At 37.0% G+C, this 24,154-nt stretch overlaps 1 protein-coding gene across 7 annotated transcripts in view; it reads right to left on the minus strand.

The window, feature by feature from the left end:
• The window catches only part of sash1a (SAM and SH3 domain containing 1a), a 206,053-nt gene that overhangs the window by 19,448 nt on the left and 162,451 nt on the right, over positions 1 to 24,154 (minus strand). For all 7 annotated transcript variants that reach the window (XM_039693450.2, XM_089118695.1, XM_039693457.2 and 4 more), the window contains exons 2-7: positions 19,011 to 19,139; positions 8,133 to 8,183; positions 7,873 to 7,922; positions 2,391 to 2,428; positions 2,017 to 2,103; positions 1,518 to 1,630 (exon numbers count right to left, since the gene is read on the minus strand). In XM_039693450.2, coding sequence (XP_039549384.2) covers positions 1,518 to 1,630; positions 2,017 to 2,103; positions 2,391 to 2,428; positions 7,873 to 7,922; positions 8,133 to 8,183; positions 19,011 to 19,139 — 468 coding nt within the window. The remainder of the gene's footprint in view (positions 1 to 1,517; positions 1,631 to 2,016; positions 2,104 to 2,390; positions 2,429 to 7,872; positions 7,923 to 8,132; positions 8,184 to 19,010; positions 19,140 to 24,154) is intronic.

A 24,154-nucleotide genomic window follows, 5' to 3' on the forward strand; every position in this document is an offset into this window, starting at 1 on the left:
ACAAAACACAGGCACATATGAAGACGTCATGCCCATTCAAACAGTTTTTTTTTTTATGTATTAATCATTAGTATTTTTATTTAAACAGTTCAACAGTTTGGGGTCAGTAAGATATTTTTAGCAGAAATCTATCATTTTCACTTCATAAAAGTTCATTAAATTGTTTAAAAGTAGATTTCCATTTCAAATAAATGCTGTTCTTTTAAACTTAATATTCATTAATGAATTCAGATTTTTTTTATTGTAGCTTCCACAAAAAAAAATATAAAGCATCTAAACTGTTTTCAACATTCATAATATGATTTTTTATTTATTTACCTATTTATTTATTTTTTATTTCTGAATGTCAGAAATATTTCTGGAAGTTCATGTGATACTGAAGACTGAAGTAATGGCTGCTGAAAATTCATATAATAAAATAAAATACATTTAAAAAAAAATAAAACTAGAAAACAAATATTTAAATTATAATAATATTTTACAAAATAACGTTTTTAAAAAGTAACGACCCCTAACTTTTGAACGGCTGTGTATTTATAGGCATAAGTACATATAAATACAATAAAATGCATTAAATATATATATTTTTATATAATTAAACAAGGATGATTCAAAAAATTAAGTCACCCCAATTAAAAAAATGTCCCACTGTAACAGTCAAAGCTTCTATTTTTCATTCAACAAAAATGCATTATGATCATTGGCTGATCCCAGGTCTGATTTTAAACTCATTCAAAAAAAATAAAAAGGTGCATGACGCCCTAGGACACAGAAATAAAAAGACAGAATACAGAACAAGTAAAGCGACATTAATAAAAAAAATTTAAAATAAAAAAAAGACAAATTTGCATCAGACAAACACACACAGAAACAAAGGACAGACAAAAATTCATGCATGCTTACAGCATGTATGGCGTCAACTATCCACAAAGGCTCAGCATTGTTTCAAACTTTAGATCCAGTCATTCAAGACTGCTCATAACAGAGATAAATCAACTACCAGTCCAAAGGAAGAAAAATGTAAAGTAGAAGGCAATTTAAAGATTACAGAAAACACAGTTGGTTAAAGGAATCAATGTCAGCCTTGTGGAGAGAAGAAAGTCAGTTTTTTTCTATAAAAATCTATTAGGTTCATTTTTAAACAATTAATCATGTTCTCAAAACACAATAACAGAAAGAAAACGAGACCTACAATCAACCAAACCCATCTGAACAAGTGAAAAAGAACAGAAGAGATCTATCCAACCAACCCCAGCTAAACCAACTTCAGAAATTAGACACCAAAGACCCTCCTTCATCTCAACATGATTTGCACTAAGGAATCTACTGCATCCATAAATTCCAGTGTCAGTGCGCAAGTGTTTAAATGCATGTGAGTTTAAGTGAGAGTGTGCATGTGCGTTTTGGAGGAAGGAAAGAGCAGGGCGGAATCAGTCCGGGTGAGTAAAGTTAGTACACATGAATGTAAGCAAGGAAAGCTCATTTGCATTATTGTTGGGGGTTAATTGGGGGTTTACCCGTGACAGCGCCTCCTCCACGGTAATCATCTTCTCTTTCACCATCATCATCAGCTGGATCCGTTCCTCATCGCTCATAGTGATCTCACTGGCCACATAGCCAATGTCCTCACCTGCAGGGAGGTCAAAGGTGAGTGAGAACAACAAGGGACAGTCCACCTCCAGGGCAAGTCAGTTCATTAAACAACCATCATATTGTTCATCAGTATCAGTTTCAATAACATTTCAAATCAGCAATAATATCAAATAACCGTGCCACAACCATGAATTCATAGGCAAAATCTAGTTCTCATTCTTGAGTAAACAAATACTAACAAAAACCAAACAGACTTTTTTAGTGATAGAGAGAACTACTACAGCTGCCATATATAGCATCATTATATATTTCTGAGTGGGCGGTCTCCTCTCCTTCACAGTGCCTCTGAACAATAAAAACAAGTAAATAAAATAGTTATGAAGGAAGCAAATGGAAAAAATAGAGTGAGTTTGTTTTTATTACCTTTTGACGTTTGCCTTGTGACCCCTTTCTGCGACTTTCGGAAGTTCTGCCAGAAGGATTTGTTTTTCTTCCTGTTGTCCCATTTTCCTGTATGTGAAAATATGAGAAAGCCATCAGAACCATCAATCTAATGACTATTTGTACAACTCTGAAATACCTAAATATAATGCTTTACAAAAATAATTTACTCCACATCTTTTATCTAGCATCTATGTGTCTGCCTATCAACAAGACAGAATGTCTTTTAGCTTTACTCTTGTAACCAGAACATTCCAGTTTGGAATAATCCAAAATTAATTCCACTTGAATTTCCCCAAAACCACCAAAGGTTCATCATAATAACAGTTGAAAGATTTTCATAATGCGAAACAAACCTGATCCATCCTCAGAGCTGGATTTGTGCAGAGGAATTCTGATGAAAAATACATAAAAAACACAAAAATTAAGACATGTTTAATAAAACACTTCAACATCTCATTACTGAACATTACATATATCAGATATGTCATCTACTACTGACAGTATGCATGTATTGTGTGGAGGCTGGATTAATAGAGTCAGAAGAGGGCAGTGTGGAGCTGTGCACAGAGCACATGTCAGGCTCCTGAGGCTCACAGGGCACAGATGAGACGCTCCTGAGATGCAACCAAACGAGACGAGGAAGACAGAAAGTGAGAGGGAGAAAAAGGGAACGAGAGCCACCGCAGGACAGACACTGCCTGTTTATATTTCCACTTCGCTCCTCTGGGGCACGGTGCCCTTGGAAAATAGCAAAATAACAAAAATCTAACACACAGAGCAGCACTCCTTTATGGAGCCAGTGGATCAACGCACAGCAATAAGATTCCACAGATATTATATTGATAATGACAGAACACATTTAGTCTATTTGGAGCATTTGGGTGCTTGCACACAATATTCATCATTGAATTATAATTTACTGCCCTTTTGTGAATATCAAGTAATCATGTAATAAATAAAAAAGTACCAGTAGTCTGTTTACTACATTACCGATGTGATGGCAAATATATCTTTACTGTCCTTTTATATCAGTTTTGCTGAATAAATAAAACTTTAGATAAAGCGTGTCCTTACTGAATAAAAGTATTAATTTCTTAATAAATTATTTTGATACATAATAAACAAATATATAAATACATAAAAAACTTTATTGATAGTACAATACGTTTTTTTTTCTAAAAACATGCTAATATAAAGCATGTTTGTAGAAAAAAGGTATGAAAATTATAGCCTAACAAAACCATTTTTAATATTTTTCTTTATTCATATAGAATAATTGGACATACCATCCTGATTTCGGAAAATATCTAGTGTTTACATTCCCACTAGCCATGTGACAGACTGTCAACAGAACCCAAAACACAGAAGCAGAAAAAAACATTCTGTCTCAAAAGTGTTGAGAACATGAACGCAAGTATGCAAATGTATGTGTTGTGGTTTTCTCATCCGAGTGGATTCTCGCTCATCCTTGGGTTAAGAAAACAAATCTCAACTCAGTCTGCACTAAAGTAAACAGTGAAAGTCATATAAGCATGTGCAGCTCTGGTTTTCTCCACAGGAAGACAATGTTTTTGCCAGTCACTTGTGCTTAAATCATCACGGGTGCGCGTGTGTCTGCGTTTCATCTGCTGTCCATGTGTCCCAAATACATCAACGACAGCCTCACTGCTAAAGCTATCAGTATGTACACACACACACACACACACACACACACAAGAGGGTAATACGTGTAGTGTCAGGTCAGACAATACATGCTATTACAAAGACTGTGAATATCTTGTTGAAAACAGATTTCTGCATATTTCAGGACGTCCATTGCACTCTGTCTGACCAAATAAATACGTCAGCACTGCTCTTTTACCCAAGTGACACAGGGCAGGATGGAGGCCTCCCTGAATTATCATATCATTATGCTGCCATGGAGGCACAAACTTTCTGTTTCACCCCGCACAGAATCCAAAGGGAGTGTCCTGCTTGTATGCTAACTGCATCCCAATGCTAAAAGGCCCTATTGAAGAGCAGCTCAGTAAATTAGGCTCCATTCAGGATTTCTGCTATTGACAGTTGTATGTGTGCTAGTACTGTGTGACCAGAATACAATAAAAGCGTGTTACAATCCATCAGTTAGGTTCTGTGTCTTTCACAGAGTGCCTTGTGTCTTTACTAGTGTGTGTCTAGCAGAATATAAGCCCTCCGAGCTGCATTCCTTCACTGCGAGTAACTGTCATGTTTACAAATTAAAAAAAAAAGAGTAATCCCTGGCTTGCTGAGATTGTTATTCAGAGAATGCGATGAAAGAACATTTCACACAAAAATATTTGGACTCTACTCTCTGCACACAGTTCATCTTTGTTTTTCAATTTTAAAGGTGCCATATGTAACTTTTCTTCTAAAATGAATCCTTTTTTATTGCCTGTGTGTGAAGGGGTTGTAATCACACATTACAATGACCCACTTGTCGGGTTTTGCTGTTACCTCTGAAGGGCAGTATTCCTATTTCTATGTGAAGTCTCCGGGTCGGATTTTCTGCGAAAGCCATCGGATGTGACGTGCATGTGCTCTTCCGAGTCTCTCTCCTTTTTATATACAGTCTATGCGACGGCACTGCAGCTAACGTATTTAATTCACTAACTGTTTTTGTTATCATATTATACATTCATCTATGCTGACATTTCTGCCTGATTGTAAAAGATAAACGAATAGTTAGTGAAATGCCTTATGCTAGATAACACCCATAGACTGTAAAAAAGGATAACACCACAATTCGGCTAAATGCGGTCAATGTAATGTTATCATGGTACGAGCATGGAGCATTAGTTCAACGTCAAGCTGATAGTAGCTTATTATTGTAACGTTGCAGTGGGAGTTTACATGACATTCCAGGTTGTTGTGTGATGCTTTCCCTGGTGTGTTGAAAGCCTCAGTGTGGCCGTGTACTCGCCCGTGTTCGAGCATGCGCAAAAGTACGAGCGCTCTTGTAAAAATTGGTTGCAATCTGAAACATCACCAATAGACGCAACTAAAAAAAATAGCACCTTTAAATAATAAGCGGCATGTCTGGGATTGACAACTATATCAGTAGTGACTCAAATTAACAGGTTTGGACTGAATAACATCTGTATGAAAAGGTAACCAAAGTCAAACTACATCAAAGGATTGTATTCTGCTGGATTGAATGTTGCCATCTCTATTTATTTATTTTTTTATTTAAGTGTTTGCATGATCGGAAATGATCAGAAAATGGCCTTCCAGAGTGTGAGATCAGTCATATTACTGTGCCAACATGTCATCACTATAAAATTAAGAGGAACATCATGTTTTTCTCATCAGTAACGTATCACTAGTGATGCATGTTCGCTGCTCTTTTAAAGCTAGGAGTGGGCTGACTTCCTTTTTCCTCTCGTCAAACTGCTGATGAAGAAGGGACACTTCTATCCCAGGGTGCACCTGGTTGGTTTGCTTCCTTACACCTGGCGTTGAGTTCAACACACGTATACGATCAAGCACAAAAACGCACATGCAAAGATTGCAAAGGAAATGTCCAGGAAATTACCTTCACTAAAGGTCATGGTAAATGGAGCTTCAGGGATTTCCTTAAAGCCACACACACATTATGTTTCTAGCACTTTATTATATAAGGGAAATAATTCAATAAAAAGAAATTAAAATCTACTTAAAGCTATTACAAATACTTAATTTAAACGTATGTACACTAATGTTCAAATGTTTAGGGAGGGAAGAATTCTACTTGAATAGATCTGTGCTGAAAAAAAGGTTGTGCTGCCTAATAATATTGTAGTAATGGTGATACTTTTTTCAGGACTGAAAGATTGAAGAATATTGAAGAATAGACATTTCAAAAGAAAATCATTCTTCTTTCATTTCAAATGATAGGCTTTAAAAAAAAATGAAAACTGGGATTTTAATTTCATGCCTTTAAACGGATGGTTCTTTAACTCATTAACTTCATGCCATTCAAAAACTTTGACTTACGTTCTACCGTGGAACATAAGTTTTTTTTTTTTTTTTTTTGAGAAACGCATAAAGTATTTTTTTAGTTCTGTTATTCATACAATTGAAGTCAATGGGCTCCACTGTTGTTTGGGTCCCAATCCCAACATACTTCAAAATATCTTTTGTGTTCCACATAAGAAAACACTTCAAACTAAAAAGGTAAAAATGTTCATTAATTTTGCACAGATTAAAGTCTTATTATGCATCTATAAAAGTGAACAAACTGAAAAAAAGTTGCTTTGCAAATCAAAGTTAAGTGTCGCAACATCACAAAGCAGAGTACCAGTCAAACCCAGCGACGTGTGTAGGACCACAGAGACGTATAAATGATGAAAGATGTGTCAGCTCAGCTCCATATGGTTTACATTCATCTAAGCATACTAGTACACTCCAGAGAGTGTGGATGACGGAGATAGAATTTGTTGAGCTGAATCTCAGGAGTGATAATCAAAGAACTACACTTCCCAGAGTGCACCACCAGCAGCAGCAGCAAACCGGCTGCTTGTCACCTGATCGTCATTAACACTGATTTGGAACACCTGAAAAGGCATGGAGATTCTCAGTCTGTCAGGAAAACAAACTTCAGAGAGAAGAGGCTCCAAGTTACTCATATGTTCAGTCCAAAGACGCCAATGGTCTGTAAAATGTTTATTTACTTTCATGGTGTTTAAAATGTTGCTTGATATTTTCGAGCTATGTTTAACTGCTATGTAGATGTTTAAGTAACACCATTTATTTTTCCTTCATTTATTTTGTGTTTGTGCTAAAATATTAGATTTTGAGTTTGTAAAAATGAACAGTATAAGATGCAAAAGGATGGTATAAAGTTAAAAATGGTGACTTTACAAACAAATTTGGAAGATTCATGAAATCATATTTTTCTTCATTGTGTTGTTAAAAAAATGTTTAAAATTGTAACTTTTGTTCTGTCTTAAAGGTTTACAACCTAATTTGCTGAACAGAACAATCACCTGACAAAGCCAAAATAAAAGTGATTGAGTTGGAAATTTGAGTTGTCCTTGTGTCCTTTGGAACTTGAACTGGAGTGGACTTGACAGAATTAAATCTACCCCATGGCACGTGGACTGCTCATTCCCAAAGAAACAGACCATCAACAGAAAAGATTCATGGAGACACAACCCTGTTTGTGCACTGACATCATTCAATTAAAATCAATTCATTTTCACAAAAACACTAGCACTTTAAACATTCCGAGAGTCGTTATATGACTCAAATCTCAGAGCTCAAGTCTGAATTTCTGTTTGTCTTCCTCTCTCTATAATCAGCGAGTTTCATCTTAAACATCTAAGAACAATAGACGGAAGGAAGGAAGCCTGGAAGCACCAAGATGTGAAGTAAAACGGAGGAATTCACAACCATTCAAACACACACACACTTACATTTAGGGGTAAATTTGGGAGGAGAGCAGACCTGACGTGTGTGTGATCATAAGGGGCTTTTGCTGCTCTCTCTTATTTTAGCTGATGATCAATAAAATGCAGCTCATATCTGTTGCTTTCAGAGAGGTAAACTCCATTAAATCGGCATACAGCACGGGAATTGAAGATAGGATTTCTATCCGTTTTGCAAAAACACATTTATGTGAGCAGGTGTAAATGGAATCGTTTTGATAAATTAGATGGCTATCGATCCGAGAAAATGCATGAAGTGGCCAGGTTACATATACAGTTTAGATATTAAAAACTGACATGGGCCTGATTCATTAGTTTCATTCACATTTGTAAAAAAGAAAAATTCTACAACCAGCAACTAAATATAACAGTTCACATTAAGAGTTGCATCTAGTTGAAATTTTCTTACTTTCTCTCAGCCTCTGGAGTAGACACCTCACTGCTGAATCCAAACGACTCCTGTGGATAAAGACAACACTGCGGTTAATTACAGCAATGACACACACACATTAATCAGTGATGATAAACAGTGTCGTTTGTGCATGGAGGAAGCTGATTTATCACTGAGGGGTCGTGAATGAAAGCGTGTTGTAACAGTGAGTTATAGTGATGGCTGCAGGTGTGCGAAGGTCTGAAAGCAGATATGCACTGCATTGTGGGTCGACTGACCTGGATGTCTGAACTAAGGTCTGAAGAGTTGATGCTGGAGTCTGCTTTTTCCTGGAAAACACACCAAAAAAGGAAGGGGGTTAGGAACAAGGACACACAAACACACACTGCCAATAATAAAAGGGCCACACGCCCATATGCCAGAAGTTTGCTTGTCATAAAGAAAGCCACACCCTCTGCCTCCTGCACACACATCACCTGAGGTGCACCGAACCCGCCAGTCCTGTGCAGCTGCACAAGAGAGCAAAAAAAAAAAAAAAAAAAAAAAAAAAAAATCAAAATGCGGAACGATCCAAACCTTGAAATACAACACTCATGAAGCCTGTTACAAACCAGCAAGCCTCAAACAACACCTTATCATAATACAAAAATAGTCAGAGGACTGGAAAGCACTTATATGGATCTTAATTTGGTTCACTGAAATCTTTTCATTAAGATCTCTTTTGGTCACATTTGTTCTCTACATTTGGTTTAAGTGTTTTTCCCCCTTTATACAAACCAAAATAAATAAATACACTCTTGTTTAAAATGTTACATTGTTGTGAAAGACGTGTAATTACATTTGACCTAGGATGATAAATTAATAAACATAAATAATCTCAGTCGAAATATTTTTACCACTGGCTTTAATGTGATCTAGAATTTGAAAATTTTGGTTGAGATCTTTTTTGACCACTTATGTTCTCTAAACCAGGTCTGATATTAAGTTACTTCTCTTTTATACAACCCAATCAACGGTGTTAAGTTCAAATACATATTTTAGAGGGGTAACAAGCCTGTAAATCAAGAAAAACTTGCACTTCGCAACCTCTGTGTAGGAATCTTGCCACCCCAAGTCGTTTGCTTGCTTTTTTACTGGCCACAGTCTTTGAATCTACGTCTGGTAAGTGCCCTCGCACAATGTCATAGTCGAGGTTTTTAACAACCCAGAATTATTGTATAGGTTAACTATCAGTGCAAGCTGATGTGAACTAAGGGAAAACCTATTGTTTCCAGTATATACTCTTTATCACTGGTTACTCATTCACAATGCTCAGTTCTCAGATCCAAGACGTCATGCCCTGACCTGTGAAATTTTGTGCATCAGCAGTTTAAAAAAGCTCCTGGGCTTCTGTAAAATGAACTGATTTTGTGCTCAATATGGAGATTCCTTGTTTAGTCAATCCTAAACTTGACCTCTAGTATATCAAGATCATATTAAAATAAAAATTAGCATGGGAGAATCAGAAAAGATTGCTGAATACAGTTTAGATAGCATTATGGCAGAATGCTGACAGAGATTTGGGTGGAAGAGGCCCGACACAACTACCTGGATCTGATCACAAATGGCCTAAGGCTTTTTGTGTTTGTGGAGCACTTTGGAAAAATTGTGTCCAGACTCTCAGTTATCACAGTAGTAATCTTCAAGCCTCTTTTCCTGCAAGTGAAGCACTTTCTTCAGAGAGAAGCAATGTTTTAAGCCAGGAAGGGTGTTTGTGTGTGTTTTGTCTCTATACCACTCCATCCGTCTGCTTTAGCGCTCAGAAACTTCCGGACTTTACAAACACACCACTAAGTAGTAAATCAGACTTTGTACTGTAAAATTGGATCCATCCAGAAAAAAACAAAACAAGAATTCACTCACTCAAAAACACAGCGGTCAAGTTGAAGTTATTCCTATTTACACACACACACACACACACACACACACACGTTTGTGTTCTGTATCATCAGCAGCACGGCATCACCAACTGCCCCATACCCACTGGGCACATGCTTACATTGGCACACACTGAATCATGTGTACACACTGCTGCTACCCGTGTCATCCAAAACACATATCCACACGACACACAAAGAGACGCTCTGTGTCTGTGTGCACTCACTGACACAGTACTAAACAACACTCACAGCCTTCACCAGAGCACGCATAATAGCACAGTTCTACACTAGACAGACACTGTACCTCTTGACATAGTTTAGTTCAATGTGTGTCAATGTTTATACCACTATATATGGTATACGTCTAAGTGTAGAGCTAAAAGACAATCACTTAACGACTGGCTATATAAAGTATGTTGTGAGGCACAGCAGCTGATGGTTGATAAGTGACTGTGTGTGTCTGTGATTGCCTGGGCATGACTGGATTTGGTCTTCTGCACGCTGAAGATAAATTTGATTTAATAGGCAGCATACTGTCACTACTGTATACACTCACAACCACATACAGATTAACAGAGTATAAGCTCACAAAAACACATGTTATATGAGATGTTGATCTGACAGATGTTAAGGAACTCTGTCAAGCAGACAGAGTAATATTAAGACAGGGCAGAAAGGTCCAAAAGGTTTGCGATTATACATCAATAAAACTGTACAATAATAATAAATGTTATAATTGTATTATTATTATTTAAAAAAAAATATATATATATATTTATAATTGTCCCATTATAATTTATACACTATTATTATACTAAATAAAAATAAACACAATTAGAAAATGTAATACTTTGAGATTTCACTGGAAAAAAAAAATTGTATTTAAGAAAATAATTAACTATTGAGCATAGAACAGCATTTGCAGAAGTCTGCTCAGACTCAAGAGACACTGAAAATACTAGATAATGAACTGTAAATAAAAGTTTTGTGCTTCATTCTAACACATACAGCACTAAAATAATTCAACCTCAGCCTTTGCGATTTAATAATCACAATATCGTTATTTCTATTTTATTTTTGACTAATCGTGCGGATTACTAAGGTAACTGCCTATGCAGGCAAGTAGATCATAGGTTCTGGAGCAGCTATTTGTCAGATAACGAGATATAGACAGACAGAGATGTGGCAGGCCGGCTGGCACAGAAGCATTGGGGGAAATAAATAAACCAAAGGAGGCTAATGAGGTGTTTTACACACATTCATATAGAGTCTCAGTGTGCAGGGCAGGACACACACAGTCAGGCTGGCAGCTGAAAGGTCTGTGTGGTCAGCTCATGGGGAAAGCCTTGGCTCTTATTACCCAATCAGGAGAGAAATTTAGTTGTGTAGCAGGTAGAGAAAGTTTCCTTGTAGAACCAGACCAACCATTCCTACTGCTGTGACACAAACAAAACACACACATACAACTCACAGTGTGTGAAGCTTTGTATGGACACTATTCCATCATTCCAGCTATGTGGTTTCTACCTGGAAATACCAGTCAGGACGGGGGGAAAAAACACACACTTTTAAAACGGGTTAGTGTGGTCTGTGTCAAGAAAGAATTGGGCAACAGAGAGCTCCATATCTTTGCACATCACCTGGTGTTTGGTGTGCGTGTACGTGGGTTCCCCCTTAAACAAAGGTTCACTTCCACAACATGACCTACTTTCAGACCAACAGGAATTAAGTCAAATTGCCACAACATGCCTTTGAGTAAACCACAGCAAGTCTGAGCTTGAGAAAGAGAGGGAGATGGAAAAGCTAAAAATCATCAAAACAAAGGGTGTGTGTCTGTGTCAGAGTCTTGACTGAAATGAGTCTTAAAGAGCAATTACGGAATTAGCTTGTTGAAGTAGAACTCCCCCTATCCTTATCAACCTCAAGCTACTGTTGTGGAGTAACCTGCCGTAAGCAACACTTAAGTTGACAAGTTTTTAGTAGCATGACAACAGCTCAGCTGTTTGCGTTTTGATCGATGAGATTATTAAAATGCAATATTTTGATATATTTAAAATGTATTTATTATTTGAATTTTTATTTTAAAATGTTATTTATTCCTGTCATGGCAAAGCTGAATTTTCAGCAAAAATGAAAAAAACATTTCTTATTATCAATATTGCAAACAGATGTGTAGCTTAATATTTTTGTGAAAACCATGATATATTTTTGGGATTCTTTTATGAATAGAAAGTTGAAAATAACAGCATTTAAGTAAGTCTTTACTTTCATGTTTGATCAATGTATTGTGTCCTTGTTGAATAAAAAGAAAAAGTACTGATCTTAAACATTTTGAATAGTGTACATTATATAAATAATAATAGTAATAAATAAAATATATGAATACATAAATTAAACTGATAGCTTCAGTACAATTAGGAAATGTTTGTTCTTAGCTGGTAGTGTAATTTAAATGAGTAGTTCGCTTTAAAAAAAAAAAAAAAAACTTGCTGATAATTTACTCACCCCCATGTCATCCAAGATGTCCATGTCATTATTTCCTCAGTCGAAAAGAAATTAAGGTTTTTGATGAAAACATTCCAGGATTTTTCTCCATATATTGGACTTCAATGGGAACCCAAACGGTTCAAGGTCCAAATGAGAGTTTCAGTGCAGCTTCAGAGGGCTTTAAACGACACCAGACGATTAATAAGGGTCTTATCTAGCGAAACAATCGGTCATTTAAAAAATAAATAAAACGTTTAAGTTTTTATAAGCACAAATGCTCGCCTCGCTCTGTTCCGTGATGAGCGTTCGTGACTCTCCTGTTCAAAATCGTTCATCAAAATGAACAAATCTTTTTTCGAGTCATGACTCGAAGGGTCCTAGATAAGAGCCTTATTCATTGTCTGGTGTCGTATAAAGCCTTTTGAAGCTGCACTGAAACTCTCATTTGGACCTTGAACCGTTTGGTTCCCAATGAAGTCCATTACATGGAGAAAATCCTGGAATGTTTTCATCAAAAACCTTGATTTCTTTTCGACTGAAGAAAGAAGGACGTGGACATCTTGGATGACATGGGGGCGAGTAAATTATCAGCAAACGTTTTTTTTTTTTTTTTTTTTAAAGTGAACTACTCCTTTAACTGTTGCATGACTTCTTATTACTCATATTAATGGTTAATATTGTCTAATGTTTAAATCTACCAAGAGAAACATTCAGCCTGATGTTTTCTGTTATTCCTTCACAACTGATGCTCAAGCTAAGACCCAATAACACACCACACACTTGTGTTGCTAATAGAGACTCTGTCAGGCAAATGGAGTAAAGGGTAGCGTCTCTGTAGGAATGGCTAAAAAGAAACATTGCAGCATGGTTACTTTGTTCTTTGTAAAATGGGGGTTTATCCATGCAACACACTCAGTAGAGGATGTTTTCTTAACTCATTGTTATCAGGGATGCTCTTATAAAAGCAGAGAGGGATAGAGGAAGAGTGCTGAGCAAATGTGGAAGCCTAAAACGGCCCAGTCAGCTCTGTAGAGATATCTGAGGAAACGAAACCGATATCAAACCTTAAGTCGAACTTGGGAATGTCTAGGGCATTTGAGAATGCCTCAGACTAAACCGGAGAAAAGAAATAGAGAAGAGAAAGTAACAGACAGCTTCAAATAGCATATGGACTTCACATCTGTCAGAAAGGAAGAGGCTGGCAGTGAAGGGGAAACCAAGGGCCTCATTTGATGCGGTTTAGGAGAATAGTCCTTCACTGTGGATTATTGCATGTGCTCAGATATTCATTCTAAGTATGAATAGGCCACAACATTCATGCCTCACTCACAATAGCCTTCAGTGTTGCCTCTGGTTAAAAACGGTGACCTTTCCCCTCTCTTGGGTTGAGGGGAGAAAGCGAGGGCCCATCGCCAACTTGGCCTCTAATACAGGGTTACGTGCCTTTGGAAGAGAGGTTAGTTGGGTGACAGTGTTTATGGAAATTAGTGAGAGGATATGAGGAAGATAAAGAACCAGAAAGAACAGAGAAGAGACTGAAAGACAACGACAGGCAGTAATAGCATTATGGCATTATGGTAAAAGCATTATGTGTGTCCACCAAAGCGTTTTTCCACGCGCCTGGTATATGTTTTCAACTGTTTTCAATGGGAGCGCTGCGTTTTTTTAAACGCCATGAGCGTAACGAGGCGCTGAGCGTTTTTTTTTTTTTCACACTGAAGCGCCCAGCGTTTTTTACTGGTCGCCGAGTTGAAAAATGTTCAACTTTGGATAAAACGAAGCGCTCATCACTGTCACTTTTTACCCACCCGTCCAATCACAGTGGAGGAGGAGGAGGGTCTAAACAGCATTGGCCAACTGTCACAGCATTCTTTCTATACAACGACATCAACCAGCTGAGCTAACCGAACAAAATGGATGAAAATAATTTTTTAGTATGAAACAAATGATCTGCGAAATCAGTTTCAAGTAAACTGTGCAGCAGATATCATGTATCATAGCAACGAAACGTCTCAATGGAAAAAGCGCTGCGCTGCCAAAACGCTTTCAAGCACCCAAAGTAGGGCTGTCAAATGATTAACTGTGATTAATTGCATCCAAAATAAAAGTTTGTATTTACAAAATATATGTGGGTGCACGGTGTATAATTATTTTGTATATATATATATATATATACACATGCATATTATGTAAACACAAACTTTTATTTTGGATGCGATTAATCGCGATTAATCGGGTGAGAGCCCTAGTAAATACATCATCAAACGAGTAATCGCGATTAATTGCATCCAAAATAAAAGTTTGTGCTTACATAATATGCATGTGTGTGTATTTATATACACAAAATAATTATACACAGTGCACCCACATATATTATGCAAACACAAACTTTTATTTTGGATGCGATTAATCGTTTGACAGCCCTAGCCCAAAGCAAGGCGTCTTCAGCAGAGCGTCTAGTGTTTTCAGCTGGCTAAAAATGCTTTGGTGGACACACAGCCTAAGTGACCAAATTTCAAAGGTCACAAAAACGTCATGTCTCTCAAGGCAAAGCTGAAATATCAAGACATTAATATGGCCTTTAAACTACCAAACAGGATGAGGATAATCACCTGTTACTGCCCCCAGACTGGACAGCAGCCACTCTGCTTGAAACACATTGAGTCAACTTTTTACTTTTTTTCTTTCACAACTTCTATTTTTTCTCGGTAGGCTAAGAAATTGTTCCAAACTCCAATAAATAAATACATGAATAACAGTACATATGGAAGGAAATTATATTGAGTTCATGACAGAGTTTCCAAAATCATCCGCATAACTAAATAAAACAGTTCAACTTGCGTTGAGCACCAAAACAAACATGTTTTCCTCGCACATAGAATGCAAAACACCTCTCAGAAAATTCCCACGATTATCCATATCATCCCTCTTCCCATGAACTGAATCTCCCACCAGCCAGCAGCTACTCCAATGTCCCCATTTCCTTTCCACGAAACTTTCGAGAATGGCACAAGACCAACAACACTAAATACATAAAGCAAATGACCTACTCGGCCCACTTGACACTTCCTTCAGCCCCATTAGCCTCGTATTAAAGCCTCCTTTGACAGACAACACCCTCTGCCCTGATTTGTCGCAACGTCCTTTGATATATCATTCACAAAGTCAGAATGTGGAGACCTATTTTTGAACTCAATTCATAGTGAGATCAGATTCCCACCGCATGAGCTTTATCTTGAGCCTTTGTTGGCGGCTATCTTAAGTTTGAGCTAATTAAAAGGGCAGGGATATTAATGTAAATATAAACTCAAATAGCAGGAATTTAATAGTAAAAGAATCATATTCATAAATCCCACACTAAAAGAACACTAGCACTGAAGAGGACTGAATCACGATTACTAAATAAACACAGCCGAACCCCACAGTGCTGATTTAGGTGGGACAGTACAGCCAGGTTTTGTTCTGTGCTCAGCCATGTATTAACCAGCTTTAGCTTTAGTAAGATTTACACAGGGCAGGGTGTGGAGCGGGATACTGGATTAAACAAGAAGATGGATAAAACAGAGAAAATCATTTATGAAAGTAGAGTTAGACATAAAGAATAAAGCAAAATTAGACATATTTGGATTTGTACTTAGAAAAAAAAAGAAAAAATGCTGTCACGATTCCTCGATTAAATTCGAGAACTCGATATCGAAAAATCCTTGATTGCAATTTTTCAGTGTTGATTAAACTGCAAAACACCGGAATTGGCACATTGCACAGAGAAGAAATTTGAGAACCATTTTTAAAGACTGCACGATATAATAAAACCACTTAAAAATCATAATATAACATACTGCTATTGTGAAATCACAAAGGCTGTGTTTCAGTTTAATAAATATATGCGCTGCGGGTTTCAGGGTGCAGGTTACATGTTTATCAGAGCAGCCCTGTTCAGAGTAAATTCTGTTCCACACGACCTCATCTCTGCATGTGCCATTTGTTTGGGTTTCCAATAACATGCACTGTTGCACTGTTATTTAAATGCGTGGAGAATGTCTCAGCAGCTCGGATAACAAACTCCATCTCTGCATATGCTGCGAGTTTGGGTTTCTTATAATGTTCATCTGAATGCAATTTTAAAAATATTCTTTTAATTAAGAATATGTTGTTTTTCAGCAAGGGAATGCTAATTCCATGCAAGTAAGTAACAGGTGATTCTGGACATAGTGCGCAGTGGAATTCTGTATCTGTACATTTCAGAATTGAGAGAGAATCCATCAAAATAATTCAACACAATAGCGTGCAAAATGTTCTCTAAACCTTTAGAATGACTGGTTCCTGTCTGAGGTCAGTACCACAGCTGAGCATGACTTTCAGTTGTTTTCTTTATTTTTCTCAAAATCCCCTCATTGGACTGTGCCAACCCCAGCTGCATGTCATAATGAGTCCGTTGGTTTCTTAGCAACCCTGGGTGGCCCACTACCCTACATCCCTGAGAACAGAGACGCTTTGAGATGCAAACGAGAAATGCGGAGCACTGACAGAACCGCAGACAATCCAAACACGTATGGAGAGAGGGCAGGGGGTGAACACATTCGTCTTCATTTTGTAATGGTTTAAGACAAGCGTTTCCTTCTATTAGCTCATAGGTTTACAATGGCCATTCTGTAGCACCAAGTGATGAAAGAAATAACTGAATTTCGTTATTAGTTGTGCTTGTGGTTCACTGTCCCTCGAACATAAATGGAACAGAAACTATCGTTTTAGTTTATGACTAAAACAACTGTTGAAGCATCTCAAGGTCCTGGAGTGTCCTAGCCAGTCTCTAGACCTGAACCCAATAGAAAAAATTTGGAGGAAGCTGAAAGTCCGTATTGTCCCAGCGACAGCCCTGAAACCTGATGGATTTGGAGAAGGTCTGTATGGAGGAGTGGGCCAAAATCCCAGCTGCAGTGTGTGTCAAGAACTACAGGAAATGCATGATCTGCAGAATCAGCAGTGTTTTAAATACTTGTTCTCCCCACTGTATATATTTATATTAAAAAGTATGGGCCAGATCATTTGAGATTTAAAGGGATACTCCACTTTTTTTTGGAAATAGGCTCATTTTACAACTCCCCCAGAGTTAAACAGTTGAGTTTTACTGTTTTCCAATCCATTCAGCCAATTTTCTGATATTTAGAAGAATATCAGTAACCAGACAGTTTCTGGTCTCATTGACTTCCATAGTACATTTTTTTTTACTACTATGGAAGTCAATGAGAAAAACTGTCTGGTTACTGATATTCTTCTAAATATCAGAAAATCGGCTGTATGGATTCGAAAACAGTAAAAACCCAAATGTTTAACCCTGATGGAGTTGTAAAATGAGCCTATTTCCAAAAAAAGTGGAGTATCCCTTTAAGAATTAACATTAAATGCCACTTTGAAAGCATAAACATAACTACAGCAGGAAATCTTTCAGTACATTACAATTGTCAAAGTCACAACATTTTTTTTATGTTGCTCTGGTCAATATGGTAGTCAGTTGATCATGTCAACAAACAGCTTTTATTAGGGCTACTGATAGGACTGGAAATTGTGTCTCATGTGTTTACATTATTTCAAACATTTATCTAAAGTATTATTAATTTCTTTAAGGGTAAAACTTCTTAAACGTGGGAATAAAAAGTACTGAGGGCACAACTTTAATACTGGCAAACTCCACCTACCCAGAAAACGTGGTTAACTGTGCAGATGACTGCCAGATTAACTCATCTGGCTTCAAATGCTGAGCAAGTAAACACACTAGTGTTGTCACGGTACCAAAATTTCAGTATTCGGTACCAATACCAGTTAAAATTCACGGTTCTCGGTACCAATTTCGGTACCAAAGCTTAGTTTAAATTTACATATATTTAAGTGTTTATCACGGTTACAAGTATGGAAACTGTACTTGTACAAACTGTCCTTTTATTTAATCTAAAACTGCATTCATATTTAATTTTAAAAAGGCTTTTTAAACCTGCTGAGTTATAAAGGCAAGAATACGCCTAGAACTGGCACTGACATTAAATGACAATACTAATACCAGTAGCCTTCTCTGGTGTCGGGTGGATACTACTGTGCTCATGTACTCGTAAAACTACCCCGAAAGCACTTTAGAGGCCGTTCACATGTCGCGCGTGTTTTTTAATTATATTTTTGCGCGTGCTTATTCTTTCCAAAGCGCTTGCTCTCACGCGGCGTCTGTCGTTGCTATGCAACGCCAACGAGTTTTTATTATGAGCGCGCTTGAATCGCGCCTATATTTGAAATTGCGAATTTGCATGTAATCGGCCTCTTATGGCAACGTGACATTAGCCTAATCCAAAATATTTCCATATGTGGCTCTTTCCTCCTTTCGTTTCAACAAGTGGATTCAGAGAGAGAGAGCCATATCAGCGTTATAAAGAGGACGCAACTGTGCACCTTTCAGACATCGCGTCTAGAACAGAACTGGATTAACCTGGTACTCGGTACCTAAAAAAGCTGGTACCGTAACATTTTTTTTTTTAGTACCGACTTGGTACCGAAGTACCGAGTTTTTTGACAACACTAAAACACACTAAGATGAATTAAATCAATGGTGAAATTATGTAAACAATTATTACTAATTATTTAGTGACAGATTTAAATGGAATTGTTGGTCATTCTACAAACCAAACACATCCAATCCACAGCTGTAGAGATGCGGGTGTACAATTAAGACTGAAATGTGCAGGAAACCTTTTAGGCTGAACATACCATGTCTAGCTCTTGAGAGACTTGCCGCTTGCGTAGTTCCTCCATCCGATCGCTGACGTCGCTGAAGTATGTGTTGTAGTACTCTGAGTACTCCTGTGCCAGGTCATCTATATTACCCAGAGAGCCATCCTGCACAAACAGATATATAAGTTAGACAAACTTTGATGACTTTTAATTAAAAAAAGAAAAATTAAAAAGAGAACTTTAAATCACAAGTTTGAAATAAATTCCATCATTCATTATTAAGCCTCCCTTCCCTCACAGCCTCAGAAACAAAAACAACACACGTGGAGCTGTAGGAGAGTTTCATTAAAAACCTGTCACTGGAATGCGATTTTAATTACGATCACAAGAACGCCGCCAGCCATCAAGGACTTAACACACTCAGAAGAGAATTTTTACACATTTTACACATCTGCTGCGACAAGCTGCAACAGTCACACACAAGCTGAACTAAACATCTAGCCCTCACATTCCATTATTTTCACTCCACATACAAAACTCTGGGCTGCGATCATTGGATTTTTGCAGAGCTTTGTGAATTTGTAAAGTTATAATTTCCAAGCTATTGGTTTACAGTGAATTTGTCAGTGTGTTGAGATGGGTTCCTGTGCCAAGTATAAGGGCCAAGGACAGCCCAATCTCATAAAGCACTCAGTAATGGTACAAATTGTATGCAATCATTTTCACTGAAAAAAGTATATTTATAATATGTAATTATTTTTATATGATAATTATTTAATGTAATATTAAATAAAGTAATAACATCTTTGTTTTTACAACAAAATGTATTTTTTATTTTTTATAAAGAAAATAGAAGTCAACCCAATACAATGAGAGAAAATCACTTGCATTTGCGACCAAATTTCACGACAGGTGACTAAAAATGTATTTAATTAGCCAATGGCTAGTAAATTGTACTATTATAGTCACCTGTAATTGAGTTAAGAGACAAAAAATAAGTTTAGCGCAAAAGCCGCAATTCTAAGTTCATTGCCTGCTGAGCCTTTATGCACCCTGTACATTTTTTCTCACACATACGCACTCAAAGTGAGAGAAAGAGAAGCCCGTTGACTAAACTTTCACTGCCACAATCGGATCAGTGCTGCGTCTTCATAAAAGTTTATCATTTGCATGTGTTTTAAGCATGCTGTTAGAATTTTTACGTGTGAAAACTGAACATCCGAAGCACGTTAATACTAATCTCTTTCAGGTCTTGCACAGACAATTTCACACAAAATTGTAAAAATCCATCTTGGCGAGTATCCATGTACACTACAGTACCATTAATCAAACAACAGATTTGCTGCAATAATTGACTGACTAACTTTTGTAACTTCAACAAGGATTCATCTCTATTTCATTTAAGACAGTGAAAACTATGCAGTCTTATTTTACATTTGATTAGCGTACTTTATTTAAGCCTGGAAAGCACTGCTTATTTAATTAGCATCTTTGTTCTATTGAAATTTATATTTATACTCTATATTTATGTAGAATTTTCTTCGTTTGCATTGTTCTTGCATTCCATGCAAGAAGTCTGGCGAGTAAAATAAATAAAAAATGAAAACTAGCCAAGGGCGACTCGAGCTTCAGCGTGTCCAAAGAGGGTTGTAAGATTTATATATAAAAAAAAAACACACACAAAAAAGCCCTTACTGACCAGCCCTCACAACCTTCTCTGACATCTGTAACCGTCTTGATGTGAAGGCGGATATTAATTTGTGAATGCATTATATTTTTCTACAAGCTTGTGACACACGTAACAGCGAATTACCTCAGACAGCTGCAAAAAAAAAAGCACATAAAACGGGAAGGTCCTTCACTCAAAACCAGAGATTAGCTTCTTTAGAAAACAATCAATACCCCAGCAGCTGCAGGTGGCATGGTTTCTTTTCCTTAATGGAAGAGTGTGTTACATTTATGACCGTGTTTGTTGTATTTCAGTTCTGGGCTAGGCTGGATGCTGCTATACTAGATGCCCTTTAGAGTCCTGGTGAATGAAGTCAAGCACAAAGGACTTCTTCCTGCTCAGGACCATGCTGACAAACACATACATCCTGTCATTGTATGGCCCAGGGCTGGGAAAACCATGCAGGGCCTCATACTGATTGGCAAAATTTGAATACAGACATGGACTTTTGCAATTAGGGCTGTGCTGTAATCTATAAGAACAATGCTGAAAATAAATTGGGAGTAATAAATAAATCCCGTTTTATGATTAATACAACAGAATTAAAGTTAAGATTGTTTTTTTTTTTTTTTGCTCTGTATAAAATGTCTCTTAACCAATCCGTTCCAAAAGAGCACCAAACAGATGATCTCAGAATACTGAGACTCCCAACGGAACGCAGCTCTCTATGAGAAATTCCAGCTTTTGCATTCCAATATGCTGACCTTCACAGTACCTCCAGCTTTTAGACAAAACATGATGTGAATATGTGAGATATATGTTGTTGGATGCACAATAAAACAATTTCTGTCTGATTGTTTTAACCAACACAGACACATTCTCTTTACTGAAAATCATTTGATAAAGAGAGATCCTAAGACTAAATAAAAACTTTACAAGAGCAACTAGGCCAAAGGCTTTTAGCTGTTGCCATTAGACAGATTTTCTCAAGTACATGCTGTTGGTTGGGTGGTGAGTCAAGCAACTTGCTTTAATGACAGGTCAAAGTCTGTGCAGAGCTCTGAGTGATGGGTGGAAGGGCCAAAACTTTCATCCAAGAACATATTCCAATCTTAAAATGGACTCACAGCTTATAATTTTATTATATAGAAGGCAAAAACAAACATAAATTAAAGAAAAAAAAATATGCACAAAGGCAGACATTTTTTCTTACTTCTTATTTACAGAACTATAAAAATAAATAAACATTTTAACTAACCAAACCTGTAATTTGTGTAACAATAACAACCAAGGAGGAAATATAATGCATCTATAGCTTTAAATATATATAAAAAAAATATGTAAAAACAAAACACACTCACGCTGAATGTATGTTTGTATGCATGTATATATGTACACTGACCTAAACGATTATTAGGAACACCCCCAGTTTAATTTCTCTTTAATGCAATTATCTAATCAACCAATCACATGGCAGTTGCTTCAATGCATTTAGGCGTGTGGTCCTGGTCAAGACAATCTCCTGAACTCCAAACTGGAGCCAAAGGGGGTCAAACACAGTAGTATGGTGTTCCTAATAATCCTTTAGATAAGTGTGTGTGTGTATTACTATATTTTAAATATAATTAGTAAGATCCCAATAAGCTTCACATATTTTTATTTGAAAGGGTTTAAACAATGCTTTTCATGCTTGAAAAACATTGAACCATAAACAATTATTGTACATGCAGCTTGGGTTGTTGCTCCAAATTCGCAAGCCTTTCGTTTGAGTCAAAACTAATCCATGTTAAATGACTGAGTGGTTTAGTCCACATTTTTTGAGGAGATACAATTGCTTTATAAGATGGAGAGCTTTGATTTTGGCTTTTATTTACATATAGCCTAAACATTCATCAACGCACACATCTTATATGGTAAATGGATGCTCAAGCATGTTTGCTTGACTTATGAGAACCAATGAGGTTTATTCTTGTGTGGTTAAATTTTTTGGGTGGACTAACAATATCAAAGCAGTATCAAAGGTGCAAGTAGTATGTTTATTTCTTGGAAATAAGGATAAAGACGTTTTGATGTTTTTTTTTCATATGCAACAGAAATGGCGGCTCTTATCAGTTGGGCAATGATGTTGTCCCACCAGTGCAAGCTCTAACAAAATTTAGTCGAACGGACTGCAAAATGCAACCATTTGGTTGAAGTCTGGAGCCCAGCTTAATTGTTAATTGTCCTTGGCTGATTGTCCTCGCAGTGCCAAAACACATTTAAACATAATCCCCCCCAGATGTGTTTGAGAATTTGCAATTGGGGGGCAACATCTCACAGCAAGAACTGGCCAATCTTGTGCAGTCCATGTGCATGAGATGCACTGTACTACTTAAAGCAGCTGGTGGGCACACCAGATGCTGACAGTTTTGAATCTTTATGTTCATACAGATATTTACACGTTAAGAAATTTGCTCAGAAACTGAGAAATGAGGAAGAGGCCATCTATCTTCATTCTATCTTCAGATTGGAACTGAGTCCCAGCACTGAGAGAAGCAGTGGCCCTTAATCTGAATTAGTTCAGTTCCATCTGTACAGCACATGCCTTCCATATTCTTATCATTCCACACATTCCAGGCCTCCAGTGAGGTAATGCTGCAATACTTTAGTCTTAAAGTGAGTGAGTGTGGGTCTGCTGCTTCCAGCTGGGCATTTAACTAAAGGGCTAATTCAAAGCTCATGCATCTTCTGTCTGCATCTATAAGAGGATGTAGATGACAGAAAATGTTTGCCACGTAGAGAACTCTAAAAAAGATGAGAGGGAGTGAGTCTTATTTAGCTGAAATGAATCACTGTTGGAGCACACAAACAGCACCACCCAAACTCTGCTGTCCAGACAGAAAAGCCAAACATTTAAAGACCCCAAAGCTATCCCTTTGACAGTAACTGGAGCTCTATGGTGAACCATTTCCAAATACAAACTTTATACAGTCAGTAGATACTAACCTTAATCCAACACAGTGTGTTGCTGTTTTACTGTCCACAACTAGTAATGTATATCTATCTGAACTACCTTTTTTTTAACCAATTAAGCTTTGAAAAATTCAAAGAAATGGCATACCCAAACTGAAACAGAAACATGAATTGAAACATGAAATTATGAATCCTTTGTACTAAAAGCACAAGTATGATCTCATTTGAAAGCTGACACCCGGCAGTTTATTGTAAATGTAGAATGAATTAGTCATATTGAAAAACACAATTATAAATGGCTTCAAAGTTTTGTATAATTCGAAATTTATTTTTATGAAACATCTACATGAGAATAAAATTGAAGTTGATATTGTATGAATCTAGAAATGCACTGAAGCTGAAGCCGCATGTCTGACCATGTTATATTTAAAATTTGAAGATGATACAAGTCTAAAAATAAGACTGCTCCTAAGAATAAGATAAGTCCAGCTAGAAACTACATTCATTGGTTGATATATTAATCACTACTAAAATGTTTAGTCTTTTGGGTTGACTAGTT

This window comes from Pimephales promelas, chromosome 13 (assembly GCF_988280905.1).
Source record: "Pimephales promelas chromosome 13, fPimPro1.hap1.1, whole genome shotgun sequence".
Classification (NCBI taxonomy): Eukaryota; Metazoa; Chordata; class Actinopteri; order Cypriniformes; family Leuciscidae; genus Pimephales; species Pimephales promelas.